The 23,546-nt window shown below is 43.1% G+C and overlaps 1 protein-coding gene and 1 long non-coding RNA gene across 5 annotated transcripts in view; one reads left to right on the forward strand and one right to left on the reverse strand.

The window, feature by feature from the left end:
* The window catches only part of LOC142663281 (uncharacterized), a 64,956-nt gene that overhangs the window by 23,386 nt on the left and 18,024 nt on the right, over positions 1–23,546 (forward strand). For 2 of the 3 annotated variants that reach the window (XR_012851074.1, XR_012851075.1), the window contains exon 2: positions 16,619–16,709. This is a non-coding gene — a long non-coding RNA (uncharacterized LOC142663281). Of the gene's footprint in view, positions 1–15,569; positions 15,652–16,618; positions 16,710–23,546 lie in introns of those variants that run through there. The other variant, XR_012851076.1, reaches the window with a different exon arrangement.
* The window catches only part of RASSF4 (Ras association domain family member 4), a 211,266-nt gene that overhangs the window by 17,736 nt on the left and 169,984 nt on the right, over positions 1–23,546 (reverse strand). For both annotated transcript variants that reach the window (XM_075841830.1, XM_075841831.1), the window contains 6 exons: positions 23,291–23,352; positions 21,763–21,914; positions 18,904–19,005; positions 16,600–16,651; positions 15,305–15,426; positions 10,121–10,218 (listed from right to left, as the gene is read on the reverse strand). In XM_075841830.1, coding sequence (XP_075697945.1) covers positions 10,121–10,218; positions 15,305–15,426; positions 16,600–16,651; positions 18,904–19,005; positions 21,763–21,914; positions 23,291–23,352 — 588 coding nt within the window. The remainder of the gene's footprint in view (positions 1–10,120; positions 10,219–15,304; positions 15,427–16,599; positions 16,652–18,903; positions 19,006–21,762; positions 21,915–23,290; positions 23,353–23,546) is intronic.

Below are 23,546 nucleotides of genomic sequence, written 5' to 3' on the forward strand. Positions count from 1 at the left end.
CTCGAAATCTTAATGATTTACAGATGATCTGCAAAGAGGAGTGGGCCAAAATTCCATCTAACATGTGTGCAAACCTCATGATCAACTACAAAAAACGTCTGACTGCTATGCTTGCCAACAAGGGTTTTGCCACCAAGTATTAAGTCTTGTTTGGCAAAGGGATCAAATACTTATTTCTCTGTGCACAATGCAAATAAATCTATATCATTTTGACTATGTGATTTTCTGTTTTTTTTTTATTATATAATCTATCTCTCACTGGTAAAATTAACCTAGCCTAAAAATTCTAGACTGTTCATGTCTTTGACAGTGGGCAAACTTACAAAATCAACAAGGGATCAAATACTTATTTCCTTCACTGTATGTATTGTGGTGAAAAAGAACATTTTGTGCGCCATTGCCCGGTGAAGTCGGGAAACTCCAGCAGCTAGGGTTGGTAGGAAGGATGACCCTAGGTGGAAAGAATCTCTCTCCAAAGTTATGCCTGTGAAGTTGTCCTGTGGCAACACTTCTGCCACTGTTCAAGCCTTTCTCGACTCTGGGGCCACATTCATCAAGACCTGGTGACTCGTCTTAACCTGCCAGTTGTTCATCTGGAGAGACCCTTGGCACAGGCATTCATAAATGGCCAGCGCCTTCCTGACCACATCTTGTTTGTCACACAGCGTCGGACTCTGAAGGTAGGGGTGCTTCACTCGAATCGGATCTCCTTCTATGTGTTGCTGGTCTCCATTAATCCCTTGTTTTTCGGGCTTCCCTGGCTACGGCCCTAGCAACACGTCCCAGTTTATTTTTGTCTTTTAATTCTTTATTTTAGTATTTACTTTTATATAGCAATTGCAACAGGAAACAAGCAAAAGCCCACAAAAAAAAAACAAAAGCGTGAGACCAGGCATTAAAAAAGAATCAATACCAGAACAATTATGCTTATATTCTATTTTACAATCCTGACTCAAAGTAATAAGAGTAAAAGAGGGGGAAGAAAAAAAAATGGTGGGCGGGGGAGAGGCCCCGCCACACAGACATATGCCCAATAACCTTCCCAGTAACCATATGATAGGCCACAATAGAATCAACCTAAGGACCCGCACAGCAGGGTACGATACTCATTAGAATTTGGGAACTCTATCCAGTAAAGCCATGTTTTATAAAATGTATTGTATGCGTCAGTCAAAGATGAAGTTAAAGGGGTTATCCGGGGAACAAAAATTGAGTTTGTGATAAACCAGTCTTTGGGGGATGTAATATTCCTTATTTTCAGGTTGTGAATAAATCTCCCATCATATATATAAAAGGGAGAGGTGTCATGAGTTATGTTTTAAAGCCCATGCATCAGGTAAATGTCCCTGACTGTGGGGGATAATCAGGATGTCCTTTTCCAGAGACATAATCAAATTAGTTTGCATGACAACACAAGGACCAACTTTGTCTCTGTGGGGCTCCCATCACACCTGGGTGCTAATATAATCAATACTTTGGAAGCCAGACAGCGAGACTCCAGTACCCACATGTCTACAGAAATGGCTGTATGGGATAAAAGAAATATAATCCTTCAAAGCCCCCCCCTGTCATAATTCATATTGTATATAACCCAGCTAGGTGTATATGATCCAGGACCTCAGACGCTCCTTGGGTCTCAAGCGCAGGGATTCTCGGCCATGAGAAACCCCAGAACTGAATGTTGGTTACAATTATTAATATTTCATAGTCATGTTTGGTATGCCAAGGTTGGTTAATATATGCCCGGGAACTTGTCGGACATAGTATCTCGCTACGAGATTCATATAAAGAGTTATGACCGATTAGAATTGTGTCCGACAACTTTCCCTGTTTTGCATGTAATTAGCCATCCTCCTTCCACCTGACCAGGAGGAGGGGTGAGGGGTCTTGTTTGGACCCTTTATAGTGGCATACCAAGAAATACACAGTGTCAGACCACAGGAAATGCGACCACATTGCAGTTCTGTCCACATTCAAGCTGCTCTCCTCAGCGGGATCTCTAACCTATCAAATACGTAAGAGTTCTGTTATTCTTTGCTTTATTCCCTTTTGTTTTGTAACTGTTTTGCTTATATGTATGTCATTTTATTTACATCATTTTTGTAACCTTTTTTGTAAGCACTGTACTTTCGTATATTAACCCCTTAAAGGAACAGTGTCATCACAAAAAAAATTTTCATATGTTCAAGATGTTAGTGCTTTATTAAAAACGTTTATATTTATTTGTGTGTTTGTGTTTTACTTTTTCTTATTTTTACACTTTTTCTTCCCTATGGGGGCTGCCATTTTTTGTTCCATTTCTGTGTGTGTCGATTAACGACACATACAGACATGGAATACGGCAGCCACAGTCCCATAGGGACTGCGAACGGCTCCCGTCCCATTCACTTGTGTGTATGGCGTCTGTGTGGGAACTGCGCATGCGCCGCTCCCACACAGTCCAATTTGAAATTGGCGCCGTCCGGCGCCATTTTCCTGTGGACCGGAAGTCGCGGCCGGACAGTAATATTACTACTTCCGGTCGCGGCTTCCGGACTTGTGCACTTGGACCAGCGGCAGCGGACGGGCCGGAGGGAGCCGCGGCGGCAGGAGCAGGTAAGAGATTTCAATGTATGTTCGTGTTTGTGTGTGTTTACTACTGTATGTAAACCTACTACACTGTGTGTTAGCTCAAAAAATGGCGACACACAGTGTAGGAAGTTACACCGTTCAAACCCCTCGTTTATCCCGGCACTAGCCAGGATAAAGGAGGGGGGGATGCTGAGAGCTCACTAGAGCGAGGGCTTTTTACCCAATTTTGCAGCAGAAAAGCTATGTGGTTGCTTTACCACATGCTTTTGGGAATGGCTCCATCTAGTGACCAGAAATGGTAAATACTATAAATTTGAATCCAATTGAATCCAATTTATAATATTTCCTGACTCGTGAAAAAAATAAAAAAAATTTGAACAATGTTTAATCACCCACACACTAAATGTTTAATTTAAAAAAAAACAACATGTTTTTCTGGCAACACATTGCCTTTAACGCTCCAGGACATACTATTATGTCATGGTAAGTGCATCGTTCGCGCTCCATGACATAATAGTATGTCATGGAGTAAACACGGCGGCGTTCGCGCGGGGCGCGTTCATGAGCTGTGATAGCTGCTGTTTCCGACAGCAGACTATCACTGCTCAATGTGCCGGGACCGATCGCGGAGCTCCCCCGCCGATTAACCCCTCAGAAGCCGCGTTCAATAGCGATCGCGGCTTCTTAGGGGTTAATCCGCCATCGCCGGCCTGCTACACGATAGCGGCCGGCGATGGTGACTATGGCAACCGGACACCAAACAATGGCGTCCGGCTATGCCATAGACGGAAGCCTAGTGGGTTCTGACAACGTCGGGACCCACTATGCTTGCTGTTAGTGAGTAGCTGACAGTTCTAATACACTGCACTACGCATGTAGTGCAGTGTATTAGAATAGCGATCAGGGCCTCCTGCCCTCAAGTCCCCTAGTGGGACAAAGTAATAAAGTAAAAAAAAAGTTAAAAAAAGTTGTGTAAAAAATCCCCCCTTTTCCATTATCAGTCGTTTATTATTAATAAAAATATATAAACAAACAAATAAACTATACATAATTGGTATCGCCGCGTCCGTAACGGCCTGAACTACAAAATTATTTTGTTATTTATCCCGCACGGTGAACGCCGTAAAAAATAATAATAATAAACCGTACCACAATAACAATTGTTTGGTCACTTCACCTCCCAAAAAATTGAATAAAAAGAGATCAAAAAGTCGCATGTACCGAAAAATGGTACTGATCGAAACTACAGTTCGTTACGCAAAAAATAAGTCCTCGCACGGCTGTATTGATTGTAAAATAAAAACGTTATGGCTCTTAGAATAAGGTAACACAAAAAGTGAATGATTTTTTACAAAACTTATTTTATTGTGCAAACGCCATAAGACATAAAAAAAAACTATAAACATCTGGTATCGCCGTAATCGTATCGCCCCGCAGAATAAAGTGAATATGTCATTTATAGCGCACGGTGAACGCTGTAAAAAAAATAGAACAAAAAAACAATAGTAGAATTGCTGTTTTTTAGTCACCACGCCACCTAAAAATAGAATAAAAACTGATCAAAAAGCCGCATACACCCCATGAAAAGTACAATGGATTCCTCAAGGGGTCTAGTTTCCAAATTGTGGTCACTTTTGGGGGGTTTCCAATGTTTTGGCACCACAAGACCTCTTCAAACCGGACATGGTGCCTAATAAAAAGGAGGGCTCAAAATCCACTAGGTGCACCTTTGCTTCGGAGGCCGGTGCTTCAGTCCATTACCGCCCGAGGGCCACATGTGGGATATTTCGCTAAACTGCAGAATCTGGGCAATACGTATTAAGTTGCGTTTCTCTGATAAATCCTTTTGTGTTATAAAAAAAATGGTATAAAGAGGATTTTCTGACAAAAAAAAAAAAGTAAATTTCACCTCTACTTTGCTCTAAATTTCTGTGAAACACCTAAAGGGTTCATAAACTTTCTAAATGCTGTTGTGAATACTTTGAGGGGTCTAGTTTCTAAAATGGGGTATTTGATAGGGGTTTCTAATATATGGGCCCCTCAAAGCAACTTCAGAACTGAACTGGAACCTAAAAAAATAAATAAATGAGGCAATACTTCGCTTCTCACATTATACTGATAATGAGCCGTGCCCACCCCGAGATGACCCCAGTTTTGACCGTTTGTATAAACGGAGACCCCTATTAGACCGTTTCAGTGCCCGGTTTTCCCAAGCATACACCCCCGAGAAGTGTATTTCTATTGATGAGTCCCTGGAACATTTTAAAGGGAGGGTTCAATTCCGTCAGTACCTGCCGGGTAAGAGGGCAAGGTATGGCGTGAAGATGTATAAGCTGTGCGAGTGCATCAGGGTATACCTACAGGTTTAGGATATATGAAGGAAAGGCCACCCCCAAACCAGACTGCATCCTGGACTACAATAGGTACATGGGAGGGATGGACTTGTCAAATCAAGTCCTGAAGCCCTACAGCGCCATGCGGTGTGGTATAAGAAGCTGGCCAGGAACATCATACAGATGGCTTTGTACAATGCGTACATGCTACGTCGATGTGCAGGCCAGACGGGAACTTTCCTGGAATTTCAAGATCTAATCTTTAGGGACCAGGAAGGGGGGGCACCCAGTACTTCTGGAAGCGAGGCCACACGCATCGTACCAGGGCAACACTTTCCAGGAGAAGTTCCCCAAACCGGTGGAAAGGGAAAGAGTCAAAAGAGGTGCAGAGTCTGCTATAAGAGGGGGATAAGGAAGAACACAATATACCAATGTGACACGTGTCCCGAAAAACCAGGGCTCTGTATAAAAGATTGTTTTAAAATGTATCATACATCCCTTGATTTTTAATTTACCCTGATGCACTCCGCACAGCTTACCCCCCTCATCTTTCCCTTCTGAGCCCTGCCGTATGCCCAGGCAGCTGATAACAGCCACATGTAGGGTATTGCCGTACCCAGGAGAACCCACATTACAATTTAAGGGGTGTATATCTCCGGTGGCGCATGCTGGGCACAATATATTGGACACTGAAATGGCATATATATATATAAAATTGCAAATCTCACACTGCACCATCTGCTGCGCATTATCTTTTACACAGTACCTGTGGGGTCAAAATGCTCACTACACCTCTAGATGAATGTCTTAAGGGGTGTAGTTTTTAAAATGGGGTCACTTCTCGGGGGTTTCAACTGTACTGGTACCTCTGGGGCTTCTGCATACATGACTTAGCACCAGAAAAGCTCCAGTAGGCCAAATGGTGGTCCTTTCCTTCTGAGCCCTCCCATGGGCCCAAACGGCAGTTTATCACCACAAATGGGGTATTGCCACACTAAGGACAAATTGGGCAACAAAATGGGGTATGTTGTTTCTTGTGAAAATAAGAAATTTTGATAAAAAATGACATCTTATTGGAAAAAATATCATTTTTTTCATTTCACAGCCCAATTCAAATAGGTGCTGTGAAAAAACTGTGTGGTCAAAATGATAACAAAAACCATAAATGAATTCCTTGAGGGGTGTAGTTTCCAAAATGGGGTCACTTCTGGTGGGTTTCCATTGTTTTGATACCTCAACACCTCTTCAAACCTGGCATGCTGCCTAAAATATATTCTAATAAAAAAAGAGGACTCAAAATGCACTAGGTGCTTCTTTGCTTCTAGGGCTTGTGTTTTAGTCCACGAGCGCAGTAGGGCCACATGTGGGACATTTCTAAAAACTGCAGAATCTGGACAATACATATTTAGTAGTATTTCTCTGGTAAATCCTTCTCTGTTACAGAAAAAAATGTAATAAAATTGAAATTCAGCAGAAAAAATGAAATTTGCAAATTTCATTTCCACTTTGCTTTAATTCCTGTGAAATGCCTGAAGGGTTAAAAAACTTTCTATATGCTGTTTTGAATACTTTGAGGGGTCTAGTTTTTAAAATGGGGTGTTTTATGGGGGTTTCTAATACATAGGCCCCTCAAATCCACTTCAGAACTGAACTGGTACCTTCAAAAAAAGGCTTTTGAAATTTTCTTAAGAATATGAGAAATTGCTGTTTATGTTCTAAGCCTTGCAACGTCCAAGAAAAATAAAATAATGTTCAAAAAACGATGCCAATCTAAAGTAGACATATGGGAAATGTGAACTAGTAACTATTTTGGGTAGTATTAGGGTATGTTCACACGAGGGCGTCCGTTACGGCTGAAATTACGGGGATGTTTCAGCCTGAAAACATCCCCGTAATTTCAGCCGTACCGGCATGTGCAGGCGCTTGAACGCCGCGTCCATTACGGCCGTAATTAGCGCTGCTATTCATTGGAGTCAATGAATAACGGCTCCAATTACGGCCAAAGAAGTGACAGGTCACTTCTTTGACGCGGGCATCTATTTACGCGCCGTCATTTGACAGCGGCGTGTACATTTACGCCTCGTGTGAACAGACAAACGTCTGCCCATTGCTTTCAATGGGCAGATGTTTGTCAGCGCTATTGAGGCGCTATTTTCGGACGTAATTCGGGGCAAAAACGCCCGAATTACGTCCGTAAATAGGCCGTGTGAACATACCCTTACCGTCTGTTTTTCAAGCAGATGCATTTAAATTCTGAAAAATTCAATCAAAATTTTGCAATTTTTCACAAATAAAGACTGAATATATCGACCAAATTTTACCACGAACATGAAGCCCAAAGTGTCACGAGAAAACAATCTCAGAATCGCTTGGATAGGTTTAAGCATTCCGACGTTATTACCACATAAAGTGACACATGTCAGATTTGAAAAATGGGCTCTGAGCCTTAAGGCCCAAACTAGGCTGCGTCCTTAAGGGGTTAAACCTTAAAATGAATAAGTTTGTTCCTTGCTGCTCTAAACCTACCCACAACCTCGAAGAGGAAAAGCATAACCTGTTGAATGCTATTTAGATTCAGTGTGTGCCTGTGTGAACGTGAGCGTTACCAGGAGGAGGCTCTTGTCGGCCTAATACGGCAAGTGGTGGCAGCTTTTTGTGTGGATGTGTGAACTGGTTTTGGGGTGCGCTTTAACTCATTGTTAGCCTGTTGCGATAGGTGTGTGTAATAGTGAGAGTGGACAAGCGGAGTTCCCCTTTACAGTAGCATCCAAGTCACGTGTGCCAGGAGTGGTGTTCGTGACAGCGTTGTATTAATATTTTTATGTGAAAAGTAGTAACTTACTAATGCACTTTCATTTAAAATTCGGTTCTAAATTGTGCAGCCTGTGTTTATTTTTTACAGTATAGGTAAAATATTACTATATTGTGATCACTGTTACCGAGGTTTTCACGAACATTGACATTCCCAACAAGCTCTGCATTATTAGAAATGACCAGATCCAGCAGAGCTTCACCTCTAGTCGGGTCTTCCACAAACTGGCCCATAAAAATTTTCCTGCAACAGGTTGAGGAAATTTCTCCCTTTCGCAGTTGGAGCCGAACCATGACACCATTTAATATCCCGGAAATTAAAATCTCCCATTATCTTTACAGTACCCGCCTGTGCAGCCCGCTCCATCTGTTTATATAGCCGACCTTCCATCTCCTCAGTTATATTGGGGGGTCTATAGATTACACCAAAAATATTTTTTTTCAGTGTTTTCCTCCCTATGAAATTCCACCCACAACGTTTCAACCTCCTCACAATCGTCACCCACTATTGCTTACTAATGCCATTTCTACCTCAGGTAATAGACGCACACTCACCCGGCCATCCATGACCCTGTCGCCAGTAGTCCTTACTTGGACTACTTTTAGTAAGTACTAACCAGTGCATTCCGGGAACACCCCACAAGACCTGTGGCCTTTGTCAAGATTGCTCAGATCCTTACGCTTGCCAACACATTAAGTTTAAAGGGAATGTGTTGCCAGCAAAACATGTATTTTTTTTTTTAGTTAAACATTTAGTGTGTAGGTGATTAAACATTGTTCAAAGTTTTTTTATTTTTTTCACGAGTCAGGAAATATTATAAATTAGATTCTAATTTATAATATTTCCCAGTGCTGGTCACTAGATGGAGCTATTCCCAAAATTGCAGCATTGCATGTGGTAAAGCAACCACATTGTTTTTTGCTGCAAAATTGGGAAAAAAGCACTCGCTCTAGTGAGCTCTCAGAATCCCCCCCTCCTTTATCCTGGCTAGTGCCGGGATAAACGAGGGGATTGAACGGTCTAACCTCCTACACTGTGTGTCGCCATTTTTTGAGCTAACACACAGTGTAGTAGGTTTACATACAGTAGTAAACACACACAAACACGAACATACATAGAAATCACTTACCTGCTCCTGCCGCCGCGGCTCCCTCCGGCCCGTCCGCTCCGTCTGCTGCCGCTGGTCCAAGTGCACAAGCCCGGAAGCCGCGACCGGAAGTAGTAATCTTACTGTCCGGCCGCGACTTCCGGTCCACAGGAAAATGGCGCCGGACGGCGCGCATTTCAAATTGGACTGTGTGGGAGCGGCGCATGCGCCGTTCCCACACAGACGGCGTACACAGAAGTGGATGGGACGGGCCCCGTTCGCAGTCCCTATGGGACTGTGGCTGCCGTATTCCATGTCTGTATGTGTCGTTAATCGACACATACAGAAATGGAAAAAAAAATGGCAGCCCCCATAGGGAAGAAAAAGTGAAAAAATAGAAAAAAGTAACACACAAACACACAAATAAATAAAAACGTTTTTAATAAAACACTAACATAAAACTGACATGAAATTTTTTTTGGGGTGACACTGTTCCTTTAAGAACTGACTGTTCACTTGCTGCTTAATATATCCCACCCCTTGTAATAAGATAATGATTGTTATTCTCTTCACTTCTAAGTGGTTTTAATGTTATGGCTGAATGGTATAAATAATTGAATATATATATATATGTCGCCCTTTTATTTTAAATGGTGTCATGGAAAACATGGGTAATGTGTGACTGCCCACCGCTTTTCCTAGAGAGAACAGCTGATGGCCAGGGGTTTCAGCAGCTAGACCTGCAGCAATCAGAGATGGAGTTGTCCAGTTTGGAAAACCCCTTTAAAATAAACATGGCAGACAGTGGCTAAGACTTAACACACTTATCAGACTATTATCCAATATCTAACACTTATAACATCACATTTTATGAAGTCATGGTGAATACAAAATCTATTGGGGTATGTACACACAACCTCTTTTCAGACGTAATGGAGGCATTTTAGGCCTCAAATTACGCCTGAAAAGACAGCTCTGATACGTTGGCAAACATCTGCACATTGCTTGCAATGGTTTTTACGATGTTCTGTGCAGACGAGCTGCCATTTTACGCATCGCTGTCAAAAGGCCACGCGTAAAATTACGGCCGCGTCAAAGAAGTGCAGGAGACTTCTTGGGACGTAATTGGAGCCGTTTTTCATTGACTCCAATGAAAACCAGCTCCAATTACATCCGTAAAAGACGCCTCGAAAAACGCAAGTACTTGTAAAAACGTCTGACATTCAAGAACTGTTTTTTCCTGAAAACAGCTCCGTAATTTCAGACGTATTTGGCGTTGTCGTGTGCACATAACCTTACACTTACAAAACACCTTACCTCTTTGTCAGTTTGTAAATTTCTCTTTCTTCTTCTTCCTTCAGTTTCTCAACAAAGCTGTCCAGAACAGGCATCTCGAACTTTATGTACTGAGCCACCTGAGGAGAGCATTATGAGCAAAGCTGAAGATTACAGATATATATTTCATAGACATATATCAAATTGCTAGAGAAGTGTTTACAGTACCATTGGTGTCAATGCCAACAGGGAGGCTTTGCCTCTCCAGCTGGTAACACCTCACCTACCTCTACCTAGCAGTGCTAAAGACAAGTGATAATTTTCCTCTTATTGAAGTGCAGGGGGTGAAAGAGCTGATTGTGCATGTCAATACATCTTCTGTACTATACTAAAGGCCCTATTACACCGGCCGACTGTGGCCGATGCAGCGAGCGCCGATCAACGATGCAGCTCGTTGATTGGCGGTCGTTTGCTTCTTTCACAAGGAGCTATGTATAGGGACGAGCGGTCGTTACTCCGATCGCTCGCCCTCACACATTATCATCATGTCGGCAGCGCATCTCCCTGTTTACACAGTCATAGTGACATGTCAGAAATTGGGATTGGTGGGGGTCCCAGCAATGAAGAAGCTGAGCGCTCAGCCGCTTCGCTTCTGTTCGGCTTTTTCCAGAAAGCCGATGTATCGGAGTACGGGCTCATAGACTTTCTATTGAGCCTGTGCTCCGATACATTGATTTCCGAAAAAAGCCAAACAGAAACGAAGCGGCTTCAAAACAAATCAAATCAAAACTTCTGACATGTCAGAAGTTTGTTAAAAATTTAGCTATATTTTAAGTTAAAAAGAACAAAAACACATATGCTAAGTCACGTGCTTTTGTCTGTGCTCGTGCCTTCTGTTGAAAATTTCTTAACTTAAACTTTAGATACAGTTGCAGTCTTAGGCCCAGTTCACACAAAGTTTTTTTACGCTGATTTTGGCATGTAAACCGCGTCGGCATCAGCAGCAAAAAACGTCCGAAACCGCCTCCCTTTGATTTCAATGGAGGTAGAGGCGTTTTTTTCGGCGGCATGCCGCGGTTCCACCTCTGACCTTCCATTGAAATCAATGGAAGACAGAGAAAGCGTTTTGCATGTTTTTACCTGCAGCGCTCAATGGCCGTGGGCGAAAAACGTCCTGAAGGAATTTTTAGGCAGATTTTTCAGCCTGCAAAAAAACTCTGTGTGAACATTGCCTTAGGAAGGGGAAAAAAAACTATACCATGGTCCAAGTTATTTTCCACTATGCAGCTGTACAACCTGAACACGCTGAAGATCTGACATAATGTAACATTGTTTCACATCCTTTAAAGAGGCTCTGTCACCAGATTTTGCAACCCCTATCTGCTATTGCAGCAGATAGGCGCTGCAATGTAGATTACAGTAACGTTTTTATTTTTAAAAAACGAGCATTTTTGGCCAAGTTATGACCATTTTTGTAATTATGCAAATGAGGCTTGCAAAAGTCCAAGTGGGTGTGTTTAAAAGTAAAAGTCCAAGTGGGCGTGTATTATGTGCGTACATCGGGGCGTTTTTAATACTTTTACTAGCTGGGCGCTGTGAAGAGAAGTAACATCCTCTTCTCTTCAGAACGCCCAGCTTGTGACAGTGCAGATCTGTGACGTCACTCACAGGTCCTGCATCGTGACGGCCACATCGGCAGCAGAGGCTACAGTTGATTCTGCAGCAGCATCAGCGTCTGCAGGTAAGATCGACTTACCTGCAAACGCTGATGCTGCTGCAGAATCAACTAGCCTCTGGTGCCGATGTGGCCGTCACGATGCAGGACCTGTGAGTGACGTCACAGATCTGCACTGTCACAAGCTGGGCGTTCTGAAGAGAAGAGGATGTTACTTCTCATCAGAGCGCCCAGCTAGTGAAAGTATTAAAAACGCCCCGATGTACGCACATAATACACACCCACTTGGACTTTTACTTTTAAACACACCCACTTGGACTTTTGCAAGCCTCATTTGCATAACTACAAAAATGGTCATAACTTGGCCAAAAATGCTCGTTTTTTTAAAATAAAAACGTTACTGTAATCTACATTGCAGCGCCTATCTGCTGCAATAGCAGATAGGGGTTGCAAAATCTGGTGACAGAGCCTCTTTAAAACGTTTCATCAGATAAAGGGTAAAAAAAGCAAAATGACTCAACTTCCTAAACCAAGCATTCCATGTTAATGTGTCAGATACATGTGCATGTCAAAGTTTTAAGAAACAATATATGGCCAAAAGTATGTGGACACCCTTCTAATTATTGAGTTCAGAGATTTCAGTGTAAGCATCTAGGGGTAACAAAAGCTCACTCACAAAGCGTTAACCACAAACTCACAGAGGGGGACCACCAAGTACTGAAGTGCCTAAAAATCATCCTCTGTTGTATCATTTATCACAAGAACGGTGTGTCAGGAGCTTCATGAATAGGTTTCCACAGTAAAACAACTGCACAGGAGCCTAAGATCACAATGCGTAATGCGAAGTGTCAGCATGCAGCTGCTCGGCAATGGAAACCCATGCCATAAAGCTCCGGGCGGATGTTAATGCCAGAAGAGGTTTAGAACTCTGCAGTTATTGAGTCAGCAGAACGTTGGCAACTTTTTTGTACTATGTGCCTCAGCACTCGGCGACCCGGCTCTGAAAAGTTACATGATCTACCCTTCGTGGCTGTTACTGTGGTTCCTTACCACCTCCAATTTGCAATAATACCACTCACAGTTGATTGTGACATTTTTTCCCTTCTAGATATTCCACAAACTGACTTGTTGCAACAGTACCATGCTCAAATTCAGCTAGCTCTTTAGTATGATTCATTCTTTCACAAATGTTTGCAACGGCAGACTGCATGGCTAGGTGCTTGATTTTATTCACCTGTGGCAACGGGACTGAATAAAACACCTGAACTCAATGATGCAAAGTAAGAATTCTTTCAAAAATAGAAGTGTTAATAGTTTTTTCTTTCTATCAATTAAAAAGGCAAAAGTGAATGAACAGAAATCTAAATCAAAATACTATTTAATGTGACCACCCTTTGCCTTCAAAACAGCATCAATTATTCTAGGTACACTTGCATAAAGTCATAGATTTTGTAGGATTATAGACAGGTGTATGATTAACCAGTTATACCAAACAAGTGATAATTATCATCATTTTCATATGTAGGTTGAAACACAGTAATTAAGTGTAACATAAACAGCTGTGTCGGAGGCTTAAAGCTGAGTGAGGAATAGCCAAACTCTGCTATAAAGGTGAGGTTGTGGAAGACAGTTTCATGTCACAGGTCCACCATGGCAAGACTTTGTACAGCAACAAGACACAAGGTAGTTATACTGCATCAGCAAGGTCTCTCAGGCCCCATGCACACGGCCGTGCCCATAATCACGGCCCGCCAATTGCCGCCCCGCATTTTCGGGCTGTGCTCTCATACAAAGTATGGGAGCATGGCCCGCAATAGAACGGACACGTTCAATAATTTTCGGAACATTTCTACAGCACGGACACCCATCCGTAGTGATACGGAAAGGTGTCCGCGGCCAATAGAATGGAATGGGTCCGTAATCGCGGACAATTTTTACTATATTGTGCATGGGGCCTCAGGCAAAGATTTCAAAGCAGGCTGGTGTTTCTAGATGTGCTGTTCAAGCCATTTTGAAGACGCACAAAGAAATGGGCAATGTTGAGGACCATATACGCAGTGGTCAGCCGAGGAAACTTGCAGCAGATCAAAGACACATCATGCTTACTTCCTGTAATGACAGGGATAGGGAAACAGACAAGTGAGCCCTAATCTACCCGCCACTCAGTCCCTGCCTACTTGCAACGACCCGCCCTAAGCGACGGGGTACAACTGGGCGACGGTCCCTACACTCAGTAAGTGCACGACAGACAACCAGACAAGGAAACACAGAACAAAGGGAAGCGGGGCAGTTGCCCACGGCAACACCGTGAGCAACAAGAGTAGTACGCGAGCCGAGACAAACCAGGAGTGTACGAGGTACCAAACGCAGAGCAGAAGAGTAGTCAGTAAGCCAGGGTCAATATGAAGCAGGGACAAGTAGTTCAAGAAGCTGCAGCAGGGCCAGGAAAGCAACAAAGAAGAATCACAAGCAAGGAGGAACAGGAAAGGCAGGTATAAATAGACGGAGGGCGGGAGCTAGCTCCGTCTGGCCAGGCTGTGATAGGCTCTCCCACTCCTAAGCCTGCCATCCTGAGTGGTGGAAGATGGAGTCAGTCTCACAGACATAGAAGCAGGTGCAGACTGATTACCTATGGGCGTGGATACAGAAGCTGTGCCTGGCAGATCCTTAACACTTCCCTTCTAAATCGGAAGATGTTCAGTAGTGCCATCAGCTCAGAACTGGCAGAAACCAGTGGGACCCAGGTACACCCATCTAATGTTCGGAGAAATCTGTCCAGAAGTGGTCTTCAAGGAAGAATTGCGGCCAAAAGCCATATCTTCGACGTGGAAAAAAGGCCAAGCGTCTCAACTATGCACGAAAACATAGGAACTGGGGTGCAGAAAAATGGCAGCAGGTGCAATGGACTGATGAGTCAAAGTTTGACATATTTGGCTGTAACAGAAGGCAGTTTGTTTGCCGAAGGGCTGGAGAGCGGTACAATAGTGAATGTCTGCAGGCAACAGTGAAGCATGGTGGAGGCTCCTTACAAGTTTGGGGCTGCATTTCAGCAAAGGCAGTTGGGGATTTGGTCAGAATTGATGGTGTCCTCAGTGCTGAGAAATACAGACAAATACTTATCCATCATATATTGGACCTTAATAAAGGAGCGATTTTTATTTCCAGTTTTTTTTATCATCGCACTTTAAAAGCCGTAACTTTTTTTTTCCCGCAGACATAGCCATGTGAAGGCTTGTTTTTTTGCGTATAGTGTTTCTACATTGGCCATTCGGGGGAAGTTCTTCTGAAGCGTCGCCTTTTCACGTCAGCACTTCAGAAGGAGTTTTCCCGCATCGGGCGGGGTGCTCCTGAAGCCCAAGTTGTTGTTAACAGGGCTCAAATGCAGCGGTCAATAGCGACACATAAAATAACGTAAAACATTGATTTATTTTTAAAAAATCTCTTCAAATGTGTACAAAGCCTTTAAACAATTCTTATACCCATTTACAGTACATATACAAAAGTAAAAAACAAATGAAAAACGGAAAAAGTTTGCTAGTCTGCAGACTTACATCATGTGAGACTTCCTCCCCAAGATCAGTCTCCATTAGGAATAATTTGGCAATTCTTTCACAGGGACCATGAAGTATTCTGCAAATCAATGGGAATTCAGTGTCCCCTAATCTGGTTCTTTCTACAAAAAAAAACATAAAAATTAATACAGAAAAAACATCATTACAATTATCCATAGTGTTCAGTTGAAATGTTTATCAAGGAGGTTGATTATTTCACATATACTTTTCCTTAATATTCAGTTAGAAAGACAATGACAGTGAGCCACAAGATACGAGGGAAGATGAGAAACCAGAACTGCGACCGACTGGGTCACCGCATGGAGTCAGTTTAGGGCTAGACAGGGGTGAGTAGTATAATTGCACAAAGCAAGAGTACACCTATGCGACAAATAGGATCCTATTGCTCAGATATAAGTTTAGTGTCCTGAACTAGAATATATACGGGAGGTCCGGCAGTTCATTAGCTGATGCAACATAGGCCTCCCCCTATAAGATTGGCGGAGATGTACGCCCCTTCTCCCCGAAGGGAATGTGTAATGACGGGGTAAGGAGACAGACAGGTGAGCTCTAATCTACCCGCCACTCAGTCCCTGCCTACTTGCACGACCCGTCCTAGGCGACGGCGTACAACTGGGCGACGGTCCCTACACTCAATACGTGCACGAGAGACAAACAGACAAGGGCACACAGAAGCGAAGGGAGATTGGGCAGTTGCCCACAGCAACACCGTGAGCAACAAGAGTAGTGAACGAACCGAGTCAAACCAGGAGTGTACGAGGTACCAAACGCAGAGCAGGAGCGTAGTCAGTATAGCCAGGGTCAAAATGAAGCTGAGGTCGATAGTAATAGCTGGAACAGCAGAGCCAGGAAGCAGGAGAGAATCACAGGCAAAGACAAGAAGCAAATGAAGGTATACATAGACCGAGGGCGGGAGCTAGAACCGTCTGGCCAGGCTGTGATAGGCTCTCCCACTCCTCAGCCTACCAGCCTGAGTGGTAGCAGATCGAGTCACTCTAACAGACCTAGGAGCAGATGCAGACTGATTAACCACGGGCATCGACACAGAAGCTGTGTCTGGCAGATCCTTTACAGAACGCCTCTCTAATATTCGACTGCATTTGAAAGTAGCAGTGTTGTTGAAATGGCTATGCTAGTGCCACTTCCCGCAGTTGTCTTTGAGTAAGAAAGCCATGGTTAGCATCTTCATTTTCCCTGCTACTTGTTTTAATCTTCACGCATTTCACTTGGGTAATAATCTATAAAGTATTTGTCATTCCTAGTGTTTAACGTACCTCCATTCTCATGAACCAGGTATAGTCCAAAATCTGAGGAGCTGTTTTCAACCTACAAGAACCAGGATGTCAAAAACATTTTAAACAAACTGCAACCACAAATGATACAGGTAATTTAAAAACCGTTTTGTTTGTATTTTTTGCTATTGTTGAGGTTTTTATTTTGTATAATGTTCATTTTCTATGCTTTGTGTATGTTCTAATGCACAGTTTCAAATATACTGGTACTAGCCAAAAAAAAAAAAGGATATAGAATTGAATCACCGCCCCCTATTGAATTTGGCATTTTCAGCTGATTAGCTTTCGAGCAGAAAGGGGTCCACGTTGTTGTTGCAAAAGGACTCCTCTTCTCCACATCTGCCCCTGGATTAAAACCAGTAAATAGCCACGTAAGGCGACATTCACAAGTACTTAATATGATGGCCGCGGTCGCAGACTGTTGGCATCACTTACATGCCAACAGCTTCGAATCCGGCTGCTGTGCATAGGGTTTAAGCTCCCTATCCAATCCCTACTCACCCCTGTATAAAAAGGGCTCTGCCCTCTTCCTCCTTGCCTGAGTGTTGTTGTGTCTGCCCATGTAAGTCTTTGCAAATGGTCTCTTAGTTGTATCCTGTGTTCCCGCTTCCTGTATCCCGTATCCAATAACTGTGTTCCAGTGTGTTATCTAGTGTCGGAGTCGAGAGTGTCATCTGTGCCAAGTATCATCTGTGCCACGTGACTGCTAGGCCTAGTGTCAGCCACGCTGATTGTTTGCCAAATTATTGATCCAGGCACTCTTATCCTAGAGACTGTTATTGACTTTTGTTTGGCCAGATGCTACTCCACTATGGCGGAGCGGCCTAGTGGGTCCACATACCCCATAGTCGTGACATTTAAAGAGGTCGGCAGACAGACACACTACTGCTACACTGCAAAAACTGAGAAAACCAAGGAAAAGGAAGCAGTCAGTCATATGTTAAAGAGGCTCTGTCACCAGATTATAAGTGCCCTGTCTCCTACATAATCTGATCGACGCTGTAATGTAGATAACAGCAGTGGTTTTTATTTTGAAAAACTATCATTTTTGAGCAAGTTATGAGCAATTTTAGATTTATGGTAATTCGTTTCTTAATAGACAACTGGGCGTGTTTTTACTTTTTACCAACTGGGCGTTGTACAGAGGAGTATATGAGGCTGACCAATCAGTGACCAATCAGTGACCAATCAGCATCATACACTTCTCATTGTTCCAGCCCAGCTTGATTGTGCAGTGAAAGAAGCTGGGCTGGAACAATGAGAAGTGTATCACGCTGATTGGACGCTGATTGGTCTCATTGGTCAGTGTCAAACACTTCTCTTTACAACGCCCAGTTGTCTATTAAGAAACTAATTAGCATAAATCTAAAATTGCTCATAACTTGCTCAAAAATTATCGTTTTTCATAATAAAAACCACTGCTGTTACCTACATTACAGCGCCGATCGGATTATGTAGGAGATAGGGCACTTATAATCTGGTGACAGAGCCTCTTTAAGACTAGTCCAATGACTGTGATAGTTATAGACCTCTCTATACTTGTGGTGTGTAATGTATGTATGTAATTGCAGATTACATACTGTAATACATATCTGTGCAGCCTTATATCTGGATACATCAGACAAACTCTGGACTGCAAAACACAAAAAATGGCCATACTCACAAATTGGGCAGGTATAATCCCAACAGGACGCAGCCAGGTCAAAAATGCTGAAGGAAAGTGCACAGGTGTGTTTAAATAATAATAGCCACTCCCATTAGCCTTGAGGGGAGTGGCGTGTGGTGGTGCATGGGATATGTAGTAAAAAGTAAATGAATAGTGTATAATGTGCAAGTTGTAATAATATGTGTGAAATATAGGGGGCAGTACTGAGTATAGTGAGTGGTGAATAAAGTGTAAAATATAGGGGGCAGTACTAAAAGGGTCAGGAACGTGAGTGATGCATGAAGTGTGGGTGCAGTGTGTAAAACATGGAGGGATAATGCGTAAATCATGAGGCACAGCCTATATAGCCTGGTAGCAGCCAATTTGTAACGCCATGATAGTACATAGAGCGGGCTGCCCTTCTTGCTATGCCAGACGGCAACACACCATGCTCTACCAGCATTGAAGACCTGGCAGCCCACTCTATGTACTATCATGGCGTTACAAATAGGCTGCTACCAGGCTAAAGGATGGATGGAGAGAGATGGACAGATAGAATAAATAATTTCTATCACACATTCCTTAAACATTATAGCGCTGTTTTCAATAAGAAACGGTTAGCGCCTGTAGACTCCGCTTACCCTGAACTTCCTCAGGAGAAGATTCAAAACTTCCGATGTGTTCATGGTACTTGTGACACGAACATTTGTCACAGAGCCATATGCCGGGGTAAACACAGATGTCTAAAAGGAAACAGATCAGTATTGTGTGTCAGCAGCATAGGGGAAATCTGTGCTTTGACCTCTTATCCCGTAGATACACAGCAATAGGTCGGCTGAATGTTCTCATTCTCAATTTTTTTTTTCCCGGTTGATCTTTAGCAGCTAAAGCGATCTAGCAATAACTCTCAGGCGTATTAGGAATTTCATACTTGCTGCCTTTGTACCTACAGCAATAACTGGATTCATTCTTGTGGGTCATCAAAGGTGAACTTACACTTAACCCCTTGACGACGAGCGGGGGATAAATCCGTCACCAGCAGGTATTAGTTCCCGCATTGCGACTAATATATCTGTCGCTCCGATCGCGTGGGCACTGCAGTGTACCCACGCGATCAGCGGCACGGCCTAATAGATTCCCTGTGAGTTTTACACTGACAGGCAATAATGCTGTAAACGCCCCGAAAGATGGCTGAAAATACGGGGGCTGAACGCCTCGAAACATCTGCCCATTGATTTCAATGAGAAAAATGGCGTTCCGTTCCCACGGGGCGTTTTTTACGCGGCCGTTTTTAAAAAGACGCGTAAAACAACGCCCTATAAAAAAGAAGTGCATGTCAAGTCTTGAGCCGTTTTCATTGACTCAATAGGAAAACCGCTCCAAAAACGGACGTAAAACACGCATCAAAAAACGCCTGATGCATAAAAAAACGTCTGTAAATCAACGGCTGTGCTCTTTCTTGCCAAGGTTCCGCCTCTGACCTCCCACTGAAATCAATAGGAGGCAGAGAAAGCATTTTTCACTGCGTTTATTGCCCGCGGCGCTTATTGGCTGCGGGTGCAAATCGCAGCAAGAATTTGCAGGCAGGTCAAAATCTGCCTCAAAATTCCTGAAAGAATTTTGAGGCAGATTTTTCTGCCTGCAAAAAAACTCTGTGTGAACAGGGCCTTAAGGCGTTTTTGGAATTGATTTTCCATTGACATTATGAAAAACGCCTCAAAAAAAGCTTCATTTTCAGCTGCAAAAACGCCTCGAAATCAGAGGCTGTTTTCCCTTGAAAGCAGCTCCGTAATTTTCAGCCACTTCTTTTTCTACGTGTGAACATACCCCGAGGTGAACACAGGTGCAAGGAGGCATGAAGTTACCGTGTTCGACCAAACATCGGCATCCATAGCATCTAGATTGGGAGGGGTAACCAATCACAGTGCTTATAGACCCAGAGGACTTTGAAACGGTGATACACAAAATTGAAAATAAGAAGGTCAAAAAAAAAAAAACACCCAGAAAGATGGTGGGGCCAAAACTGGTACTTCTGAATTAAAGGGGCTCCAAGACAACTTTTTATTCTTTGTGTATTTTATATATCGGCCGACATCCTGTGGTAGTCTTTATTTAACTCCTTAACGCCGAAGGACGGATATATCCGTCCTCAGCAGCTGCTAGTTCGCGCAGGAGGACGGATATATCCGTCCTGTGATGGCGCGGGTACTGTCACTGTACCCACGCGATCAGCAGCAGGAGCACGGCTGTTATACTCAGCCTGGCTCCTGCTGCAACTGCCGGAATCGAAGCGCGCTTCAATTCCGGCAGTTTAACCCATTAAATGCCGCTGTCAATAGTGACAGCGGCATCTAATGTGTTTGACAGAGGGAGGGAGCTCCCTCTGTCACCCGATGGGCGCCCCCGCAAACAAATCGCGGGTCACCGTCGGGTTTCCATGACAGCCGGGGGTCTAACAAAGACCCCCAGGTCTGCCTTCAGCATCTGCCTGTTAGGCGATGCCGGAGGCATGACCTAATAGGTTGCCTGTCAGTTTTACACTGACAGGCAATAATGCTTTGGTATACTAAGTATACCAAAGCATTATATATGCGATCGGCACATTGCATAGTGAAGTCCCCTGATGGGACTTAAAAAAAAAAATGTCAATCAGTTAAATAAAGTTTGTAGAAAACAAAAATAATAATTACAGTCAAAATCAAATAAAACTACTTTTTTTGCCCAAAAAGTGGTTTTATTCAGTAAAAGTGTCAAAACAAATCACACATACACATATATGGTATCCCCGTGATCGTAACAACTTGACCAATAAAATGAACACATTAATTAAACCGCCGGATGAACGGCGTCCAAAAAAAATGCAAAAAACAACGGCAAAATTCTCTTTTCTCCCATTCCCCCCATAAAAAATAAAATAAAAGTTAATCTATAAGTCCTATGTACCCCAAAATAGTACTAATGAAAACGACACATTGGCCCGCAAAAATCAAGCCCCCATACGGCCACATCGACGGAAAAATAAAAAAATGACGTCTCTTGGAACGCGGCGATGCAAAAACAAGTAATTTTTTTCTAAAAGGGTTTTTATTGTGCAAACGTAGAAAAAACATATAAAACCTTTACATATTTGGTATCCCCGTAATCGTGCCGACCCATAGAATAAAGTGAACATGTTATTTACGCTGCATAGTAAATGGCGTAAATTTATAACGTGAAAATTAATGCTGGAATAGCTGCTTATTTTCAATTCTCTCCTAAAATAAAGTTAATAAAAGTTAATCAATATATTATAAGCATCTAAAAATGGTACAATTACAAAATACAACTCGTCCCGCAAAAAACAAGCCCTTATACGGCTATGTCGACGGAATAAAAAAAAAGTTACGACTCTTGGAATGCGACCGTGAAAAAACAAAAAATAATCCTTGGTCATTAACGTGCAAAATGGCCCGGTCATTAAGGGGTTAATACGGATTGTTGTTGATATAATTGATTTATACCTTATGATTATAGAAGTGGCCATTAATGGAGAACCTGTGACTTCTTAATCTCTGAGTCTCTGAAGGGCTGCGATGGTGTGAACGTCTCTGAACGAAGCTGGCATCGCTTCTAGTCCGTTTTAACTGCGGTATTATTTCCTCTTCATTGGGATCTGGAAAGAACATTATAATGACATGAGCTTTGTTACCACACAGGTAGGACGTTCATGTGCTATCACAATTACAGTCCATACCTTTAATGCCTATAATATTCCAGGACTTTTTATTGATGGAGGGAGGGTCCACACTATGATTTTGTATCTGTCACCACCTTTTTGCTGCCCTAACTGAGGGTAGCATAAGACAGTTTGTTTACGGGAAGGTGTCCAGGCTGTAGAAATGTATCGCAAAAGATAGGATATGTCCTATCTAATTAGTTTTACGAGCTGTGCCACCCCATACTTTGGAACGGGCCAAGAATGCGGACGGCTGTCCGTGGCTGGCCGTGCCCGCAATCACGGCCCGTAATTACGGGCACGGCCGTGTGGATAGTGCTTAAATCCCCTAGAAATAAATAGATAGACCTGCACACATGCTTGGCCCTCGCTCTATTCTATTCATTCTCTGCCTGGATGCAGTGGTGCGATGGGGGTCGGGGGACCCACGTCCTGGAAATAGTTGCAGGTCCCTGCAGCCCGGAAAGTTATAAGCAGAGCGGTTTCAAATTTGTAATGAGTGTTCCCATACACACCAATATAATATGGAATACCATTTATATTCCATAAAGTGACCTCAAACTAACGTAACACTTTAAGGCCTCAGGCACGGTAAGTGGGCTGCAAAATGGGTCTGCAGTATCATACGTTTAGTCATTTTAGTGTAATGAAGGACTTACTGTAAGCTCTGAAACGCGTTACTTTATTTAATCATATTTAAATAACTTCGCGTTTTAAAGCGCTACCGATTAAAGTTGCATCATCGATAAAATAATGTTTCATTCCCATGGCTTGCCGATCGCAAGTGCCACTAAAGCGGGACTTGATGGGCAAGTGCTCCTGCACTGCATGCTACAAACCCCGCCCCTCGGCTCTGAGTGACAGCTCTAGCGGTCTCCTGATTGGCCACTAGAGCCAGCACTCAGAGGAGAGAGTAGCATTCGCGACCGATGCGACGGGGGAAATCAAACGTCGATTTCTAAGTCATGTACTTGCATGACCAGGAAAAAAGTATGTTTAAAATGCCCTCCTCCTCCCGTATATCGCTCGGTCAGCAGTTCTGAGGCCTCTAAACTACTGACAGATTCCCTTTGAAGATCGAGGATCTTGCTAATCTGACCAATAAGAGTCCTATAATATCAGAGGTACTGTGGATCCATTCATTACTACATTCTTATCACTAGTTTAACAGCTGGGCAAACTACTGGAGTGATCTTTTGTCGAAGTGTACCGCAATAGGTGCAGCCGCCTCTTCTTTTTCAAAATTTCCCAAAGAAATAAGTTATAATGTGGCCCTAATGGTGGATGTAAAGGTTATGTTAGATTTTACTTACTTCTATCAGGAGCATTGTTGTTTTCTTCTTCGTTATTCTGCTGTTCTGTGATGGGTAATGACCTAAAAGAAGTTAAGTCAAAGTTAAAATGTACAAATCATACACTCACGAGCCTTGGTTCAAAGTTCAATCCTGGCCTTCCTGCTAGATTGCTGCAGGGGGCTGTCTTAGTCAATGAATGGCATCAGCGCCAGCCCCTTGCGGTCACATGTTGAATGATGTGCCGAGACCGAGTGAAGTAGGAAGTTGGTGTTGG

The sequence above is a fragment of the Rhinoderma darwinii genome, chromosome 11, assembly GCF_050947455.1.
Source record: "Rhinoderma darwinii isolate aRhiDar2 chromosome 11, aRhiDar2.hap1, whole genome shotgun sequence".
Classification (NCBI taxonomy): Eukaryota; Metazoa; Chordata; class Amphibia; order Anura; family Rhinodermatidae; genus Rhinoderma; species Rhinoderma darwinii.